Here is a 21446-nt window from a genome sequence, read left to right as displayed (position 1 = left end):
AGCCCAGATGTCCTTCAACATATGGATAAAGAAGATGTGGTGTATACATTTACAGTGGGATATTACTCAGCCATCAGAAAGGACGAAACCTTACCATTTGCACTGAAGTAGATGAACTGGAGGGTATTATGTTGAGTGAAATAAGTCAATCAGAGAAAGACAATTACCGTATGGTTTCAATCATATGAAGAATATAAGAACGAGTGCAGAGGATTATAGGGGAAGGGAGGGAAAAACCGAATGGAAAGAAATCAGAGAAGAAGAAAACCACTAGAGACTCTTAACTATATGAAAGAAACGGGGTTGCTGGAGGAGAGGTGGGTGGGGGATGGGGTAACTGGGTGTCATATGTAACTGATGAATTACTGAACTCTATATCTGAAACTAATGTTCTCTATGTTAAAAATTTAATTGAAATTAAAAAAGAAAATGTAAAAAGCTGAATCACATACTGCACTATTCATAAAAACAAAATTGATAGTTTGGGGGAAAGAAGCAATTTGGTAGGAAAAATGTACTTTAACACCAAACACTTAACTGTCAGAGGGTAAAATGAGGCCTATTTGGATTATCCAATGAGTGGTCTTTGTTTTTTAATTAAACCATTCAAGTGCTAGAAGAAAACACAGGTGAATTCCTATTTAATCCTAATGTTGGGAAGGCTTTCTAATAAAAAACTCAATTCCATAGGTCATTTTCTTCCCTTGTTTTGGCTGCTATAACAAAAATACTATAGACTGGGTGACTTGAACTAACATGTATTTATTTCTCATGATCTGGAGACTAGAAAGTCCTACATAAGTCACCTGGAGATTTAGTGTTTGGGAAAACCCGCTCTCTGGTTCATAGATGGCCCATCTCACTGTGTGTTCACATGGCAGAGGAGCTAGAGCACTCTCTAAGGTTATAAGGTACTAATCCCCTACAGGACAGGAACAGGAAGTACGAATCCCATTCACCAGGGCTCCACCCTAATCAGTTCCCAAAGACCCCGGTCTCCAAATATCATCACTTAGGGAGTTATATTTCAATATATGAATTGGAGGACAGGAGAGGGAAACAAACATTCAATCTGCAGCGGTAAAAAAAAAAAAAGTTGATAAATTTTACTACATACATTTTTTAATTTATGTAATTAAAAATCACCATAAATGAAGTCAAAATACAGTTGTCAGACTTGGAGAAAAGATATTTCCAGATGAAGAGTAATAGCCCGATACATAAAGGACTCTTGAAAATTAAAAGACAAGGTTCCAGAAATCTGATAGAAAAATGGGTAAAGACATGTAGTTCAGCTCCATCTACTCTCTCATCCTTATGACTTTCAATGTCCTTCTCCCACAAAATGCTCAAAGCCACTCTCAGCCATACCCAAAATATGTCCTCTATCTCTCTCCTCCATCCTTTGCCCTCCATACCCTCTGCCTGCAATAGTGTCCTTTCTGTTGACCATTTTACAAAGTTCTAGCCATCCCACCAACTTCATTTGTTTATTCGATAAGCATCTTGGGTGGGGGGGGTTGTTGTTGTTGTTGTTTAAGGTTTTATTTATTTATTTGACAGAGAGAGATCACAAGTAGGCAGAAAAGCAGGCAGAGAGAGAGAAAGGAGGAAGCAGGCTCCATGCTGAGCAGAGAGCCCGACACGGGGCTGGATCCCAAGACCCTGAGATCATGACCTGAGCTGAAGGCAGAGGCTTAACCTACTGAGCCACCCAGACGCCCCTCGATAAACATGCATTAATGCCTATTATATGCCAGTAGGAATACAAAGGTGAATGCGTTGAGCTATTCCATCAAGATACTCATTGCCAAGCCTGGCAGTTCTTGTTCATTTTGCCTGTGTAATCCACATGATATACACCATGGATACATCACAGGTTTTTCCGATTTCCTACAGGCTCTGGCGTAGATAAAAGTAGACAAGTTAATTGTAAACCTCATTTCACATGCTCTGACTCCCTTTTCCCCTGCAGCTTATTGATTTCAAAATTCCACCTTCTGTTCAAAGTCTTCCCTGTTTTCTTCAAATCCAGCAAATCAGTTTCTCCTCTTCTTTGGGGACCCTTGTTTCTCTAACTGTAGCATTTATGTCATTCTGTCTTGTGCTATAACCATGTCCATTACCCCTGAGTGCCCAGTTCTTTCCTTGTCTCCCAGATCATGAGACACAACCCTTTCTTCTCCACACAGATAGCATTAAACATTTGCCCAATTGAATTGCATTCAGTTAGTTCCTTGGCCAAAACAGAAAGCAAATATAGACCGGGAAGCTGAGCTCTAAACAGCTGGTGACCTGGCCTCACCTAGAAGAAAGTGAAAAGGACTTTGGCTCCTTCTGAACATATAACCTAACTCAGCCGCGTTTGCTCACTCTTTCAGGAAATCAGGTTGCCTACAGCAAAGAATTGGGAACAAGAACAAGAGAGCCTTAGCGGCTGGCAGAGCAAAGTGAGTATATACACTCTAATGGTTTTTATGAAGATTTTTCAGCCAAATGAGACATGATGAATCTGGGTGTGGGGTGCAGGATGTGGTAGGGTTTATTGCACAAACTTTTGTAGGGTCTGCTCCAAAAAAATAGAAGAAATTTTAAAAACCAGACCAGAATTTGTAAGTAGCTTAGAAAATTGGCCACCCAGTAAATAAACATGCACTAGCAACAGGACTTCTCCTGAGGAGGAGGATCTCCACTTAACTAATTTATGTGACTGAGACTTTAAGGAATTCATGTCCACTCTCCCAGCCTCAGCTTCTTTTTCTAGAAATTGAGAGAATTGGACTCAGTGTGCTCCAAGAGCCTCTCCACCTCCGAGGTTTTATAATCAGATGGTATTACTATTTGCACAATACCATGCTAGGTACTATGAGAGATTCAAAAATGGGAAAGACACAGCCCTTGCCTTCTGGCAGAGTTTGGCTTCTTTGAGCTTTCATTTTCTCGCCTGTAAAGCCGGTCCGGTGTGAGGATGAAAAGATGTGTTTGTAAAGCCCTGACTGCCTGGCACTTCATAAGTGTCCCATAACTGGCACATCATAGTATCTCTAAAATGAGATTAGCAAATGGCATTAATAAGTGGGTTAAGATGCTCAAGTGAGCTACTGGAAGCAAAAGGCCTTTTTTGGTGTAAACATCAGTGCCTGTGTGAGAGACAAGTCTGTCACATTTGTGTTTCAGCAGCATGAATCCGATGGCTTCAGCAGGACCCATGGACAATTCCAGATTAGCACCCCACAACGGCTATCCTGTGAACCAACAAGGCATGTGTCAGGTGGCCCTGTCTCCAAGCAACCAGCCCCAAGTACATCTACTTCCTGTGAACCCACCGGGTTTGAAGCTACCTGGGAGTGAGCAGCCTGTCCAGAGAGCCTTCATGGAGGCCAAAACCTTAGGAGTAAGTGAAATTTTGCTCTGCAAGGACAGGTCACTGGCTGGCAACAGATGGGGGCTGGGGGTGGGGGGTGCTTGGAAATACAGAAACTCCAAATCCAGCAAGCAGGGTTGGAGCTGACCCAGGCTTGCTAAACTCGGGTCCACCAGAAATCTCAGCTGGGCAACATCACCAGAGCCTCAGTATGGGGCCTTGGATTCTGTGCCTTAGGCATTTTAAGAAAGAGGAAGAAAGGTATCAACAACCAAAAAAAGCAGTAAACTTGAATGTTGGTCCTTTTTAAAATTCCATTTATATTAAATAATCAGAATAGCCAAATCCATATAAAGAGAAAGTAGATTAACAGTTGGGGATGGCCATGCCAAGGGGAGACTGAATGGGGGAAGGATGAGAGGTAAAAGGTATAGGGTTACCTTTCTTTATTCTTTATTTATATTCAATTTAGTTAACATACACTGTATTATTGGTTTCAGGGGTAGAGTTAGACATTCATCTGTTGCATATAACACCCAGTGCTCATTGCATCACCTGCCTCCTTTATGCCTATCACTCAACTATCCCTTCCCCCCACCCATTCCCCCTCCAGCAACCCTCAGTTTGTTCCCTAGAGTTAAGCATCTCTAATGGTTTGCCCCCCTCTCTATTTTCATCTTATTTTATTCTTTTCCTTCCCTTCCCCTGTAGTCATCTGTTTTGAATGTTGGTCCTTTTGCCAGTGTCCATGTTGATTCATGTGGCCTCTGGAAAAAAGTGGGCATACCAAACTTTAAGGTAGAGTCTAAACCCAGCATGTGGGGAAAAAAGCATCTTAGACAACCAGCAAAATAACAATTCACGGTGGTTTTCCCCTAAAAGGCTGTCTCGGACAGGACCAAGAGAGGCCCACTTCATTGCATAGCTGAATGCTGACAATCACAGATTCTGACCCAGACCGCCTAAGCTCATGTCCTAGCTCCACCCCCACTTACTACTCATGGGAGTGTCATTTCATACAGACTGTATGGAGGGCACTTTGTGTCTTTCAAATTTACAAAAGACCCAATAATTCCATTTCTGAGCCTCTGTCCTACAGATGCTGCCTGGGCACACAAGAAATGTGATATGTAGGAGCCTAATTACTGCAGCATGCTTTGTGATGACAACAGAATGGAAACAATAAAAATATCTATAAATATAATAGTGGTTAAATAAATGTATCATTTTAAAGATAGAATGTAGTATAGCTCCAAAGAGAACAAAGAATTTCTTTGTGTAATGATATGGACATACCCCAAGACATATCTTTGATGGTGGGTATTAAGGAGGGCACGTATTGCATGGAGCACTGGGTGTGGTGCAAAAACAATGAATACTGTTATGCAGAAAAGTAAATTAAAAAAAAAGTAAGGGGCAGACATTGTGTACAGTCTATTACCATTTGTACAAATTTAAGAAAATAATATATTTGAATTTGCTGCCATATTTGTAGTATACACACACACCACACACACACACATATATATATACATATATACATACATACATAATATATCTGTGTATATGAATATATGCCATTTGTGCAAGAGTATATCTATGTTACTTTCCTAGGACTGTCATAACAAAGTTCCACAAACTGGGTGGATTATAACAACAGCAATGATCTCACAGTTCTGGAGGCCAAAATTTCACAATGAAGTAGTCCACAGGCCCATGCTCCCTATGAAGGCATTAAGGGAAGGTCTGTTCCAGGCCTTTCTCCCAACTTCTGGTATTTCCTTGGCTGGTGGCAGGACAACCCCAATCTTGGTACACAAGGAATTCCCCTGTGTGCTTGTGTGTCTCTTCATGTCATTCCTTCAAAGAACCAGCTTCTAGTTTTATTGATCTGTTCCACTGTTCTTTTGGTTCCTATTTTGTTGATTTCTGCTCTAATCTTTATTACTTCTCTTATCCTGCTTAGTTTAGGCTTTATTTGCTGTTCTTTCTCCAACTCCTTTAGGTATAAGATTAGCTTGTATATTTGAGACTTTTCTAATTCCTTAAGAAAGACTTCTATTACTGTATACTTCTTCTTAGGACCGCCTTTGCCACATCCCAAAGGTTTTGAACAGTTGTGTTTTCATTTTAATTTGTTTCCATGAATTTTTTAAATTCTTCTTGAATTTCCTGGTTGATCCATTCATTTTTTAGTAGGGTGCTCTTTAACCTCCAAACATTCCAAATTTCCTCTTGTGATTGAGTTCAAATTTCAAAGTGTTGTGGTCTGAAAATATGCGGGGAATAATCCCAGTCTTTTGGTAACAATTGAGACCTGATTTGTGACCCAGTATATGATCTATTCTGGAGAATGTTCCATGTGCACTGGAGAAGAATGTGTATTCTCTTGCTTTAGGATGGAATGCTCTGTATTTATCTGTGAAGTCCACCTGGTCCAACGTGACATTCAAAGCCCTTGTTTCCTTGTTGATCTTCTGTCCATTACTGTGAGTGGGGTGTAGAAGTCCCCTACTATCATTATATTATTATCAGTGGGTTTCTTTAAGTTTGTTATTAATTGGTAGATACAATCAGCTGCTCCCAAGTTAGAAGTATAAATATTTATAATTGTTAGATCTTCTTGTTGGATAGACCTTTAAGTATGATATAGTATCCCTCTTCATCTCTTACTACATCCTTGGTGTAAAATCTAATTTGTCGGATATAAGGATTGCTGCCCCAGTTTTCTTTTGATGTCCATTAGCATGATAAATCCAGCCCTGGAGCTGAATGATCTCTGTCCCCACTCTCCAGGGCACCCTTAGGGGAAAGCAGTCAGTCCCTTTTGTGTGTGCCAAACTCCATAGACTCCTGAAGGGCACACCTACACCAATCCTCCAAGGGGAGGAAGGGGGCCTCACTAAGGCCCTGCTACCTTCTGGGCCCCTGCTCCAGGAGCAGTTGTCTGGTCATGGCAGGGTCTCCCAGAAGTTGTTGCTTACTGGGCCCTGGCTTGGAGAGCAGTCACCCAATCATGTCGTGGCTCAAGATCTATGGCAACACTGAGTTCAGAGACCACTCATGGGCTCACTGATTGTAGCCAGGCTTCCACTCCAGTGCTTGGGAACTCTGCTGCTCTTGGGTATACCCAGTCTTTCTGTAACCCTGGAGATCCTGAGACCACATGGTCTCACCTAGGATTCTGCCCCACTTCACCCCCTGAGCACCTTTCAGGTAGTGATGTCCCTTACAAGAGCAGACTTCTGGAAGTTCTGATCTAGTGCTCCACTGCAATATCACTTTCCCATAGCTGACTTACACAGGCTCTCTCCTCCTGTCATTTATCTTCCAATATATCCCCTCAGATTCACTTCTCCACACCTCCCACCTTGCAAAAAGTGGTTGCTTTTCTATTTGTAGAATTGAACCAATTCTTTTCTTAGATCTCAGGTTGAATTCACAGGTGTTCAGAATGATTTGATAGATATCAGCTGAATTCAAGGTAGATGAAATGCAAGTCCCCCACTCTTCTGCCATCTTCCCTCTCCCTCCCAGGACCATCTTGTGGTATTGGTATATACACCTGTAAAGAACAAAGGAAAGTTATACACCAAAATGTAAGGGGGATGTTTTCTCTGAATATAAGGTAATTATGGATTTTTTTATTTCATTTTTATATCTTTCATATGACTTTGTAGACTAGGAAAATGTAAGATTTATTAAAATAAAAAGGAGGTACAAAGGGGATATGGGAACCCACCCCAGAAACAAAGGCTTCGGATTTTGGCTCTCCCGACAGGCTGCCCAGATCCTTATTGGCCTGATACACATCGGCCTCGGCTCGGTCATGGCCACCGTCGTCTCTGGGGGCTACACAGCTGTCTCACTCTTTGGAGGCTTTCCCTTCTGGGGAGGCATCTGGGTAAGTAATGAGTCACCCCACCAGGCGAGTGAATTCCCAGAAATTACCAACACACTCAGGGCCATCTTGCCAATTTGTGTGGCTTGTACTCCACAGCAGGTTCCCAGTCAAGAGAACAAGCAAGGTGTAAAGCTGGCCCACGCCTTGCTTACCAGGCATGTTGGTTTGCTAGAGCTGCTATGACCAACAGCACAGATTAGGTGGCCTACCCAACAGAAATGCATTCTCTCACAGTTTGGAGGCTGAAAGTCTAAGATCAAGGTGTCATCAGGGTTGTTTCTTCTGAGGCCTCTCTCCTTGGCTTGCAGACAACCGCCTTCTCCCTCTGTCTTCATGTGGTTTCAGTGTATCTGTGCCCTAATCCCCTCTTCACATGAAAACACCACTCATGTTGAATTAGGGCCACCCTAATGATCTCACAGAGAATTAGTCACACCTTTAAAGGCCCCAACATCAAACATAGTCGCATTCTGAAATACCGGCGGGTTAGGACTTCACCAGATTAATTTTGAGAGGACACAATTCAGCCATAACACCAAGTGACAGCCCAACAAGGTGCCATTCACCCAGAGGGGGCTCATTTTCTATTTGATTCACCCCAGGGGTCAGGGAACTTTCTTCTCATTCATCAGCCCAGGGGTGGCACCTTTTTTCAATTCATACAACAGTGCCAATGTATAAAAGGATGTATTGGTAATAGCCTTCAAGTGTTGTTCAACACAGGCCCACAGCCTGAGATCCAGGAGAAGAACACCTCCACCAATGGCTGAGAGTGACTACTGAGACACAGAACAGTCATTAAACAATGGGGACCCAACCTGGAGTCCACAGATGGGCTTCAGAGTCTCCATTCTGGCAAAATATTTGGTGTGCTAGATGTGTATTTTTTTTCCTGGAAAAGTCCATAGCTTTCATCAGATTCTCAGGGTGACCTATGACTCCATAAAATGTTAAAAACCACAGATCCTTTCTCTTCTCCAATTTACTGTCTGTTTGATTCCTTTGCATTCTCCCTTAGTGTCCTCTAAGCTACTCACACGCAAACACTCTCTCTCTCTCTCTCTCTCTCTCCTTCCTCCCCTCCCTGCCCCACATCCTTCTTCTCTCTGTTGTTACATAGTCTTTGTCTCTGGACTCACACACCTATCTATGATTCAAATACAACTTTTCTCATAAATAGCAAAACTCCAGAGTAACCTAGATAAGGAAAGTCCCCCCTTATCCTATGACATTTAAATCATTTAAATAAAATAGCCTAATGTTATCCCCCACCCTTGTGCCAACAAAACACCTGCAAAATGGCAAGGCTCATGTTCTTGGGAGGATCTTTCTCTGAGTACCTGCTCTTTCTTGTTTCCATCTGGGTCTCATTTACTGAGGCTGTGATCCTCTTCTGCTGTGCATGGACCCAGAGTTGGAACTCAGCCTCTATTCCTCTCCCCCAGTGCTGCATCTGTATAACCCATTTTCATGGAGTTTGGGTCAATGGAGAGGCTAACACCATGGCCACAGAATGGCTTGCTATTGGGCATTAGATGCAACTGAGTACTGTTGCCTGGACATCTTCCTTTCTGCCAGGTTGACCAGCTCTCATGACCATCCCCCCTCCTTATATCTGCAGGCAGTTTTGATCCCGGTTGCTGTTTTGACTCCAGGACTACGTATTCCCTAAAGATCATTAATGTCCTCTTCCAAAACAAAGACCCATCTCCTCTGGCATCTTAAAAGGACCCGAAGCGACCTCGGAAGGCCAGCCCCTAGTTCCCTTCCCTCCTTATCAAGTCTCTATATACTGAGGGGTTTAAGAATGAGATTTATTTTCCCACATACAGGAAAAAATACCATTCCCTTTAAAAGTCATAAGAAGCTAGAGTAACTTTTCATTGTAAAACTGTTTCCACCCCATGACACATGCATCTACCTTGAGAGGGAGGGTATGTAGGGTAAGGGTTAAGAACATAGGGTCTGGGGATGCCTGGGTGGGTCAGTTGTTTAGGTGTCTGCCTTCAACTCAGGTCATGAGCTCAGCGTCCTGGGATCCAGCCCTGAGGTGGGCTCTCTGCTCAGCGGGGAGTCTGCCTCTCCTTCCCCTTCCTGTCCTTCCTCCCTCCATGTTGACTTGAAGGCACCAGCACAGGAACCTAGTATGTATGAGAGAATGTGTGTGACCAGAATCCTGGGAGCTGGAAGATGGGACGCAATCTGGGGCATCTTTCTAAAACCCCCTCTTCTGTACCAGTTCATTGTTTCAGGATCCCTCTCGGTGTCAGCAGAAAATCTGCCACAGTCTTCTTGCCTGGTAAGTCACCTCCTGACACAGGCTCTGCCAGCAGAGGCCTATAGGAGACACCCTCTGGGGAAAGGAAGGTTAACGCACAATCCCTCCCTCATCCCTACATCTAACCAGACTCAGGGCACTGATACATGTGCTCACTCATACTCACAGGCAGGACCACAAAAACCTGGCCAGAGTCATGATAGGAAGGAGCCCAGAGGATTCTGGGGAGGGAAGGGCAACACAGCCACCTGAATTAAGGAAGAGACAGAACAGTGTCCCTAAGAGGTGCCTACAGGAGGAGACACACAGCTCCTAGGGGTCCCGGCTCCACTCCAGCAGAGCAGGCACTGATAGGGCCTGTGGCACAGGGATTCCAGCCATTCCTGCGGGAAACCAGGGGAAGCTCAACTACCTGCTTCCTGAAGAAATCCAGCCAAGTGAGCTCTGCTAATCACAGAAACAAGGTCCCCTATAGGCACAGACCAAGAAAGTACCTTTGTTTCTCTCACAAGCAGGTTGTCTAGGGTGAACGGCCTCAGGATGGCCAGGTCCTTCTACCGCATGAGATCTATTTGAAAATCTCCAAAGGGAAGCTCTAAATTCTGGGCAGGTCCTTCTTCACCTGGCCCAGAATCATAGAGGACCAGAGCCTGTCATATCCCAAGACACAGGGGCTAAGCATCCTATCTGTCTCATATGGGATAAGCAGGTTGAGTGTTTCCCAAAGATATGTCCTAGGGACACTTGTCCTATGCGACACTTGTCCCATGCAACACTCTGGGAAAATGAGTAGATAAATTGGGGAAAGCTCTATTTAGTAGTCCCCTTTCTGGAAGATCCATGATCCTGGGGTATCTGGGTGGCTCAGTTGGTAAGTGACTGCCTTCAGCTCGGGTCATGATCCCAGAGTCCCAGGATCAAGTCCCACATCAGGCTCCCTGCTCAGCAGGGAGTATGCTTCTCCCTCTGACCCACCCCCATGCTTGTGTTCTCTCTCTCTCTCTCTCTCAAATAATGAATTAAATAAATAAATAAATAATAAACAAAATATAAATAAATAAATAAATATGAAATTTTAAAAAAGATCCATAATCCTTGTTAAAGGCTCTGACAAGTCCTGCAGCAAAGACCTATTTAACTTAGTTCAGCCCAGCTTTTTTCCAACGTTAATTTGCCTGCACACTTTTTTGTACAGAACAACTCTTTCCTTGCTACAGAACTAAAGCTCTAGGGATTTCCATTAAGAAGCACTTGTTGAGTCTCTATTAATCTCAACTACAATAATTTTCTTCTTTTACCCTGACCCTCTGTGTCTTCTTCAGCTGAAAGGCAGCTTGGGCTTGAACATCATCAGTGCAATCTGTTCTGTGGTTGGAATCATACTCTGCATCACGGATCTGGGTCTCATCCCATCTTACTCTGTCTCTTATCCCCACAATTATAACTGGGGTGTGGTGAGTACCCATCTGAACCAATGTTCCTCTAAGTTCAGAGTTAGCTAGGCTTACCAAATCATTAGAAAGCCCAAAATCAAACTTCTTCACCTAGCACTGTAGAAAAAAAATCAGAACAGAATGTAAAGTCCCTGATCTATGGCTTTATTGCTGTGTTACTTGAAGCATGTGACTTTTCTTAGTCTTAGTTTCTACCTTTATAAAACAGTACCTACCTATGACATTATTGGCAAAATTAAATGCAATTATAACACGCAGATGCCTCCCACTGCACCCCTGCTTGTGACTGTGGACAAGGGGTCAGCAAAGGTTTTTTGTAAATGTTCAGAGAATAAATATTTAAGGCTTTGCAGGCCCTCTGGTTTCTGTTACAACTACTCATCCCTATCCTGTAGTGGGAGAGCAGCCATCGGAAATAGGTATCTGCCTTCAACTCCAGCCCTGAGTTGGATCCCAGTGAGAATATGCAGTGAGCATGGCAGTTTTCTGATAAATCTTTATTTATGAAAATAGACAACAGCCAGGATTTGGCCCATGAACAATAATGTACCAACCTATGCTGACCCGCAGAAATATAATGTGAGCTGCATGTCTGATTTTAAATATTCTAGTCGCCACCTTAAAAAAAAGAAGAAGCAAGTGAAATTAACTTTAATAATATATCTTATTTAACCCAATATATCCAAAATGTCATTTCAACACACAATCCGTGTTAAAAATTAAAAAATGATCAGTTTGATATTTTGCATTTTGGGTACTCGATCTTTGAAATCCTGTGTGTCACGCACATCTCACTTTGGGACTAACCACCTCCCAAATGCACAACAGCCACACGAGACTCATGACCCTGGGACTGACAAGAGGGCACAGCACAGACAAGTCCTTGTCCACTCGGTCCCTCCATCTGTCCGGCAACCCATCTTCTCCTTCCCAGTCATGTGACAGAGATGTTTTCCTAAAGGATGACTACCCTTCCCCTTAGAGAAGTACCAGTAGTGTTAAAGTAACAATTCTTTTATGAACACACTTGACCCTCACAAAAACTTGGTGAGACGAGATTAGAGGACTTCCTCAAAGCCATAGAGACAGCCCACCACAGAGCCACACTTGAAGCCAGACCTTGGACGCCTAAACTAGCCCTCCTAACAACCCATTCCCTGTGGTTCCAGAGCCCTGGTGTGGCTATTTCCAGTGTGATGCTCATCTTCTGCCTCCTGGAGTTCTGCATAACCTGTGTTTCTTCCCACTTTGGCTGCCAACTGGTCTGCTCTCAACAAAACTACGTGAGTCCAAAGGCTCCTCAGTGGGCTGGAAGGTGCCCCAAAGAGGGTGGAGTCTAGAGGGATGGCCATGGCCATGCTTCCCCTTCCTGCTCAGGAGCAGAAGTCTCGCAGGGTGTAAAGGCCTCCGTGCCTGCCTGGTACTTCTTGCACCCTTACTAGGGCACCTCCTGTGCACCTGTGTTTTCCAGGTGGGCGTGGTCCTCCCGAATGTCTGTGTGGCAAACCCAGGGGTCGTCCCAGAACCAGTGAACTTGCCACCGACTTCTTCCAACCAGTTCCAGGGCTCCAGATAAGCAAAGCCAAAGCTTCTAGAAGCATCTTTCGAAGAGACAGAAAGAAGACCTCCCCTTTCTGGGCTTCTGAAACCCAGGATCCTCTTTCCTTGACAATCTAAGGAAAATGTTTCTCTACCTTCATGCATCTTGACTTCATTCAATTCGGCATGGAAAACCTTGCATTTCCTCTATTTAAAAGGAGACAGAAATTTAAAGTGGCTTTTAACAAAGAGATCCTCCCTAGGGCATTTGCACCTGGGGCTTTGTGTGCTTGCCTGTGTGAGCTCATGGGTTGGAAGACCCAATGTCTAGACAACCCAACCTTCCTTCTCTCAATCATTCGTTCATTGATTAAATATGTACTGAGCCATGAGCGCCTATGGACTCTGAAAAACAACCTGAGGGTTTTGAAGGGGCAGGGGGTGGGAGGTTGGGGGATCCAGGTGGTGGGTATTATGGAGGGCACGGATTGCATGGAGCACTGGGTGTGGTGCATAAACAATGAATTCTGTTACACTGAAAAGAAATATAAAAAAATGTACTGAGCATTTGATATGTTCTAGGAAGGTTAACAGTGGAGAACACAACACATCCCCTGACTTCTAGGAACTTTTGGCCTCATAGGACAATTAGGCAAGCAATTTTCTCTAACACGGGGCAGAATATAAGGACTCACAGAGACAGAACAGAAAAGGATATGATTTATTCTAATGGTGATGGGGAAAGTGGAGAGAACAACCCTGGTTAAAGAAGCAACATCTGAGTGGGGCATTAAAGGAGGCTTTTCTGTGCAATAAAGAACCACCCTGTTGGGGCGTTTTTGGGAGAGAGGGAGTCATCCACTAACAGGATTAATCATATATGCTGTTACCCATGATGTAGCAGTATTTGTGAATACACATTGTCTTAAGAGAAGGTATCTCCCCAAGTTATGAAGCTAATATATCTTTCTTTATAAAAGGATAGAGACTTATTCAAAGAGAAATGGCTATGTCTATAACTTCGAGATCGACCCATTAATTTTTATTCCATACCTTCTCCCTTCACAGAACTCAAACCCTCAACTACAATGTCCCACTTGGTGTTCAGAGTCTCCTTCCAGACTAGTCCAACCTGTGAGTTAGCTCAGACCCTCCTGATGAGTCCCATGTCCTACCATATGGGTCATCATGGAGACTGTATCTGCTCACACACCTGGTGTTTCTCTGGATAGATGACATCTGCCACCTGCCACCTGAAATCACTCTGGGGCTTATTGCAATGGAGTACCTTTCCTATCCTACCACCTGCCCTGTTTGTCCTGGGTGCTAGACCCATCATTCCAGATGGCCCCTTCACCAGCCTGAAGAACAGCTCACTGCCTCCTGTGGGCAGCAAAGGTTGCCCTTGCTCTGTGCCATTCCATAAACTATTCATCCGCACAACTCCACTCACTCCCAGCCTCCCCAGAACAGTGGAGCATAGACACCGGAAGAGACCTTGGAGAGTTAGCACCATCAGCCCAGCCAGGAGCACAAACAGGACTAGAACCAATACTCCAGATGGTCCATCCAAGGCTCCTTACAGAAGCAGGGACGCATCATTGGACAAAAGGGTGAATTACAGTCACCTGTAATCTGACCCCTGAGCTGCCACCACACTCCTGGCTTTCTCTCCCAACTCCCCAACCAGTGACAATTTTGCTGTCACCAGATTCACCAGTACCCTCCAGTAGCTCTGTTTCCATGCTCATCCTACTTGCTTCTCTGTAGGAATTAACCCAACAAACCCCTCTCTCCTTAAAACACTAGGCTAGTTCTGCACTGGCTTCTCCGGATGCTCGCCTTGTTCTCCCATGTGAGCTCCTCTCTCTCCCCGTGCACCTTGAGCACTGCTCGCTAATAAGGCACTACCCTTGGCCCTTTTTCTCAGCTCAGGTACTCAAGCTTATCTCCTGGGAGCTTGAGATTCTAATCTTGAGGGAGATGGAGCGTCAAATGTGCTAATCCATGCAGAAAGGGCTATACAGTGTTTATACTGCTTTCCGGTCAGGCCTTGAGTCCCAGGGCTTGTCATTCCCCGGTTGGGGAATTCTTATGAAAAAGGTCATTCAATGTCCTAGTTGATATGCCTGCCCCCATCTCCTCCTTCAGCAAGTTCAATGGCCACTTTCACAGGGAAGCTGTCTTGGGTTCCCATGGCCACCAACATCCAAGGAAAGGCAGGCCTGTGGTGGGAGCAGGAGAGATGTGTACAATGTGACCTGGCAGTGGTGATGCTCAGGGTTTAACCTTGAGAACTTTTTTTTTTTTTTTTTTTTGACTGAAAAAAAAAATCTGATTTTTGTGTTACAGTTGGAAAAAAAAAAAAAAATAGAAGTGTGGCTATGTGTCCCAGTAGCAACTTCTCACTTGCAACATTTACAGCTCCCCTCAACAACCAAAATAATTTTAGGACATTCCACTGGGGAGGGATGCTCAGTCTTTGGAAGGTGCATTACAATGTCAGTAGGTGTGTCATGACAAGGAAAGACCTGCTCCCCCAGGACCCCAGCCCCAGTGTCAGGCTAAAGCCCATACTTTCCTGACTTTTCCTTCCCAGGACTCTTGCTACCCACAGTTTACACCATTCATATGGGTTCTGTTTTCCTGGGTACAGACTGGATATCTTCAGCAGCTCCAAGCTCTCTGGCCAGGCTCATGGTAAGACTTAGCACCGAGCAGCTGTCACCGAACACTTCCTAGAATGAAAAGTATCCTCTTGCTCCTGGGAATGAATCCCTTACATACCCACTCACTCAATCATCCTGTGATAGGAAGTACCTGCTTTATGCCAGGGGCTGTCCCATTCTGCACAGTGATGAATGGAGCAGATGTAGTTCCTGCCCTTCTGGAGAGCACATGCCTGAGTGCATGACAGGCAAGTCACACGGTCAGTTAAGTGATGGGGGTGCAAACATGGTGTTCATCTAGACATTCCCGGGAAAGGGGAAGAGGGCAGGTCCTGAATAGAAGTCCCCTCTAAAGAGGAGATGTGAAGAGTAAGAATAACGAGCCACACAGAAAGCGAAGTCAAAACCAATCCAGGCAGAGAGAAGAAGCCATGCAAAGCCCGTGCGGGAAGGAGCCTGGAGTGTCCGGGAAACTGGAAAGAAAGCCAGGGCAGCTGGATTCTAGTGAAGGAGATGGGGAGTATCTCAAGAAGGAGCTGGAAAAGCAGGCAGGGGCCATAGAGGCCGCTGGATTTCATTCTAGGGCTAAAAGTCATTGGGTGGCTTTATGCAGGAGAGTGATGTCATCCAACTTAGAGCGTGAAAGCTCATTCTGCCTGCTTTGTAGGGAAGGGATAGGAGAAGGGTGAAGGCAGGAAGCAGGGGGTCCTGGAGGAGATTTAGTCATAGTAGGACAGGGGTCGGCCAACTTACGCCTAGGGGTGGACCATTTCTGGCCCACCACCCGTTTTTGTAAATGAAGTTTTACTGGAATACAGCCAGGCCCATTTGTTCACTGGTTGTTTCTGTGCTACAACCGCAAGTTTCGGTAGCTTGACAGAGACCATACAGCCTGCAAAGCCTAAAATATTTACTATCTGGTCCTTTGCATAAAAGTGTGCTGACCCTAGAGATAGAAAAGAAAGGAGGAGGGAGAGAAACAGTTATTGTCCTTCGTGGGCCAGAATCATGATGTTCCGAGCTATTCGCTCATCGTGGGAAAGAACTGGCTATGACCCATTACCTTCTCTTGCCCTTGGTAATCAGACTCTCCCAGTGAAATCAATTAAGGTGGGAGCCGTAAGGGAATGACCACAATTAGGGGAATGTCCCCATTAACAATCCATTGAATGCCTGGACGAGGTAGTGGCAGTGGAGACAAAAAAGCGGGCCTGGGACACGGCCTGGTGGGGAGATCTCTAGGGTTCATGGACTGTGTGGGGTGAGTGAAAGAAGAAGGGTAAACTGAGGGCAATGCCAAGGTTTCTTCCTTAAGTAACTGGGCGAACAGCCGTTTACTGGAATGGGGAAGGCTGGCATCAGAAAAAGTTTCAGGAGGAAACCCCAATTTCAGTAATATTGTCCTCAGCACTTATGGGAGCATACCATTCGAGAGGTGGCCAAGAACTTAAAGGTAACCTCTCTTTGACACTGGACTATCCTCTATCACTGCCCCCGATGTATAATATCAGCATCACCAGCCTCACCGGGGAGCCCGCCGGCCCTTCCCCAGACCTGCTTACTGAGGAGTGCTGAGGGCAGGGTCAAGAAGTCGGTGTTGAAGTAAGCCTGCCAGGTGATTCTAATGCTCGGTCCAGTTTGCGAATTCTCCACAGATGCTTCGTAAGTGATTTTTCCTTCTCCTCTTATATGGTGCGGCACGTTACCCTGCTGTCTCCAAAGACAGCCCGCAGCCCACACCACCCTTAGACGACTTCATTGAGAAGCCCTGCCAAAGAATGAACATGTGTAAGTTAGATAAGGCACTCCTCAAGTTATCACCTAGAAGATAAAAGGGTGACCCTCCCCTTTGGAGCTGAGAACAGAGTGCTGGATAAGACTCGGTCCCTGCCCATCCGTTTCTTCCCAAAGCCTCCCACAGGCTCAGGTCCCTCACACTCACTTGGCTTCCCCTACTTCCCACGCAGGTCAGGTTACTGTCAACTACACTTTTTTTTTTTTTGAAGATTTATTACAATTATTTTTTTTTAATTTATTTTTTATTTATGTTCAGCATACCAGTACTACACTTTTTTAAATTATTATGTGATCTTAGTCACCATACAGTACATCATTAGTTGTTGATGTAATGTTCCGTGATTCATTATTTGCGTATAACACCCAGAGTTCATGACAACACGTGCCCTCCTTGAGACCCGTCACCAGGCTAACCCATCCCCTCTGAAACCTTCAGATTTTTCCTGGAGTTCATAGTCTCGCATGGTTCGTCTCCCCCTCTGATTTCGACCCCCTTCAGTTTTCCCTTTTTTCCCCTAATGTCCTCTAGGCAATTCCTTATGTGTCATATATAGGTGACACCATATGATAATTGTCTTTCTCAGCGTGACTTACTTCACTCAGCTTAATCCCCTCCAGTTCCATCCATGTTGATGCAAATGGTCGGTATTCAACCTTTCTGGGGGCTGAGTCATATTCCGTTGTGTACATGGACCACATCTTCCTTATCCATTCATCTGTTGAAGGGCATCTCGGCTCCTTCCACAGTCTGGCTACTGTGGACGTGGCTGCTATGAACGTCGGAGTGCAGGTGCCCTTTTTTTTTTTCACTACATCTGTATCTTTATATCTGTAAATACCCAGTAGTGCAATTGCTGGGTCATAGGGTAGCTCTATTTTAAACTTTTTGAGAAATTCCCATACTATTTTCCAAAGTGGCTGCACCAACTTGCATTCCCACCAACAGTGTAAGAGGGTTCCCCTTTCTCCACATCCTCTCCAACATTTGTTGTTTCCTGCCTTGTTAATGACACTTTTTTAAAAGATTTTATTTATTTATTTATTTATTTATTTATTTGTCAGAGAGAGAGAGAACAAGCAGAGGGACTGGCAGGGGGAGAGGAAGAACAATGCAGGGCTCCATCCCAGGACTCTGGGATTATGACCTGAGCCGAAGGCAGGTGTTTAACCGACTGGGCCACCCAGACACCCTCTAATATATTTATTAAACTTAGATCAGGAACCAGGAGTCATTAGAAAGAGACTGGACAAATGCCAGGGAAAGAAGGCAGGAGCAACAAGATTAGACTTTGTCTAGGTAAGAGGCCAATAAAACTCCATAAACACTCCCCCCAAGGTCAGTCGGAAGGAGCAGGAGGCTGGCTGAGGACAAAGCAAAAGCTGGCGCCTTGCACCCCCCCTCCGCCCGCTCCCCCCCATATGTGTAGCATTCCTCGGGCACCCCTGACTGCCATAAAATGATAAATAGTTAACTTGCAGAAATCACAGTCCTGCAGGGTAGGAGTCTCCCTTGGTTTGCAAATGTCCTTGAGATTTGCAACAAGGAAGTTACCTTATCAATAGCCCTAATGTCACCCTCCCCTCCATGAAAAACCGAAGGAGGCGGAGGCAGAAGGAAAAGTGAATAAAGTTACATTTCTTCTAAACCTAAATCTCACTAACAGGGACATTTGATAGCAGGAATGTAACATTCCACCAGGAGACTCCCAATTGTCTTTATGTTAGTGCCTCATTAGAGGGAAAGTGGCCTTGGCTTGATAGGGACCAGGCCTTCAATATCCTGATAGTGCTTTTTTTCGCATGCGTGGGCTAACCGGCCAGTTCTGCTTCTGTAAGATTGCTTTGTCTGCTTTCGCGCGCGGGTCCCCTGATCCACTCCACTGACGCCAAGTATGCCTGTTCAAACTGTCAATCAATCAGCTCAGCCCCACCCGAAACTTGTTTGTATCTGTCTGTAAAAACCCTGCACCAACCCAGCTCTGGACCTCTCGGCATTATCTGCAACGAGCGGCGCAGAGGTCCAGGTTCGAACCTGCAATAAACGACCCTTGCTGCTTGGCTTTGACTCACGTCTGTGGTGGTCTTTTAAGGTGGGGGTAATATTCAGTTGGCATTTCAAGTCCAAAGGCTGTCAGAAGTCATTTACCATCACAGACTACCCCTCCCTCCACCACTGAACACAGCACAGGGACGTAGGTGCTCAGCAACTGGAAATGCCACGCCGTGCTGGGGGGAATGTAAATAAATGCCAGAGCCGCTCTGGAAAACCGCCTCTTCAATCGTTACAAAGTTACACGGATGCTTACTCTCTCTCCTGGGTGTTTATCCTGGAGAAAGTGAGATTTGTTTTCCCGCCAAAACCTGTACACACATGCTCAGAGCGGCTCTATTTGGAAGACCCCAAAACTAGAAATGAGGCAAATGGGCTTCCTTGGGGGGAACGCTGGAGGTGCTGGGCCACGTCCATTCAGTGGAACACCTCTCAGCAAGGAAAAGGAGCAAGCTACAGACACGCACACCTTGGGTCTCAAAAGCATATCATGGAGTGGAAACCGCCTGTCCGAAGGGGTGCATCCTGTAGGAGTCCATTTATACGATGTTCTGGAAGTGACGAGATTACAGATGGAGAACAGATGGGTGGCTGTCGGGCGTTATGGTGGGAAAGAGGCTGTGAGGGGTAAGGGCGACATGCGGCAGCTTCTTCATGGCAATGGGACAGCTCTGTGTCCTGATCGTGGTGACGGGGACAGGAATCCTCACATGGGATCCAATTACATGCAACAATACACCCCCCCAAAACGGGGCTAAACACTGGGAAAGCAGAAATAGTCAAAAAAAGCCCGTCTTCTGATATGAAACAAATTTTGAGTTAGAAACACAAAAGCATATTGTATTTTTCTCCTTCTAACAAGAACAAACAGTTTTTTCCACTGAAAACACACTCGAAACAATAACGACTCAACTGGATAAATACCCGTCAGGCCCAGACTTTAGTCTCTAAACATTTCCTGCTAAAAAGAGGGAGGGCTCCTTGGAGAACAGACTAAGTGTAGAAACACATTGTGCCAGCAAGAGGAAACCCCCAGCGGCCGCAGGGCTCCGCTCAGAAGGATGCTGGAGCTGGTTTAAAGGCGCTTCCACTGGCCAAAAAAGCTCATCAAGAATAAGGACAAAGCCATCAGAATCACAAAACAATGCCCAAGCTAAGCTGAAACTCGTGGCCTCATCATGGTACTTTTTTAAACACTAGTCACCTTTAGAAGTTGCCAAAAGCCACACCCGATATTCTAAAAACTGGCAACTAACAGAGAATAGAGCATTCGAGAAAGGAAAAGCAAGGACAGGAATCGCTCTGCTCTGTCCACAGCAGCCCAGGCAACAGGTAAACAGGACAGCCGCGGGGGTGACAGCAGGGAGCCGTGGGAAGGAACAAGCTGGGGCTTCGTGCTGGCTCAGTCTGGACTCTCCATTTTCCCTGCAGTTTCTAGTTCTCAGAAGGTCTGGGTGTCTGGTCCCTGGCCTCTGGTTGCTGATGTGAGTCGGGAAAAGGCCACTGTAAAGCCACGGTGGCTTCAGTCTGCTGTCCCCATGACAGGACTGCATGGACAGACAGCACTGAAACCTCAGGGCAGACCACAAGACACATGTGCCTTTGCTCACAGGTCTATGGGTCGGCTGGGCAGGTCCCCCAACCAGATCTGAGCTTGGCCGGACTCTCGCGTGCATTTGTGTCCAGCTGAGGGTCAGCAAGATGGCCATGCCCGCCTCGGCAACACCATGTCCCATGAGACTGGGCCCTCAGTGGGGCCCATAAGACTGACTGGGCTCTGCTCCATCTAGTCTCCGACAGGCTAGTCTGGACATGTCCTGTGGCCACTGCAGATTTCCAGGACAGAAGGGAGGCCATCAAGCCTCCTGAGGCCTCCGGTCAGACCGGACACAAGGCTGCTTCCGCCTCAGTCTGCTGCCAAAGGATGTCCCCAGGCAGCCCAGACTCAAGAACCTGGGGACACAGACTCCAGGTCTGGAAAAGCTACGGGTCCATGAAGAGGTAGAGAATGGGGGCAGTTTTTCAGTGAACCTGCCACCCGGTTCTGTCCCTGGTTTCTCTGAGGGCCAACGCTGGCCAGGCCCCTGCGACCCCTTCCCGCGCCAGCCTGGGCCCACAAGTCCTGAGTCACCTTCCTGACTTTGCGGAGGCCGCTGGGGCAACAGTGGGGCGAACCTGAATCCAGAGACTGAGGCACAAATTCTCTGTGCGTGTGCCACCTGAGTATCACTCTTTGTGCACACACACACACACACACACACACACTCGTGCTCACACACATCCAGGGACTCACACGCGTCACAAACTCACACCCACATTCAGATGCAGTACCTTCTGCCATCCACTTGCACACATCACGTGCGCTCACACTTACACATGTACACTCACGTG

At 45.7% G+C, this 21446-nt stretch overlaps 1 protein-coding gene across 1 annotated transcript; it reads left to right on the top strand.

Annotated features, from left to right (window-relative positions):
- The first annotated feature begins 3181 nt into the window (after positions 1-3181).
- LOC132007733 (membrane-spanning 4-domains subfamily A member 8-like) lies at positions 3182-12888 on the top strand. Its single transcript, XM_059386061.1, has 6 exons — positions 3182-3394; positions 7146-7268; positions 9508-9567; positions 10869-11000; positions 12170-12283; positions 12472-12888. Exons 1-6 carry the CDS (start codon positions 3182-3184, stop codon positions 12574-12576), a joined length of 747 nt encoding a protein of 248 aa, XP_059242044.1. The 3' UTR covers positions 12577-12888.
- Positions 12889-21446: the final 8558 nt, after the last annotated feature.

This window comes from Mustela nigripes, chromosome 1 (assembly GCF_022355385.1).
Source record: "Mustela nigripes isolate SB6536 chromosome 1, MUSNIG.SB6536, whole genome shotgun sequence".
NCBI lineage: Eukaryota > Metazoa > Chordata > Mammalia > Carnivora > Mustelidae > Mustela > Mustela nigripes.
Note: the sequence above shows the minus strand (reverse complement) of the source record. Positions and strands in the feature narration are given on the sequence as shown.

Coding starts and splice junctions, on each gene's coding strand:
- LOC132007733 (XM_059386061.1), top strand. CDS start 3,182: ATGAATCCGATGGCTTCAGCAGGACCCATGGACAATTCCAGATTAGCA. Junction 11,001..12,169: donor ACAATTATAACTGGGGTGTG/GTGAGTACCCAT, acceptor CTGTGGTTCCAG/AGCCCTGGTGTGGCTATTTC. Junction 12,284..12,471: donor TCTGCTCTCAACAAAACTAC/GTGAGTCCAAAG, acceptor TGTGTTTTCCAG/GTGGGCGTGGTCCTCCCGAA.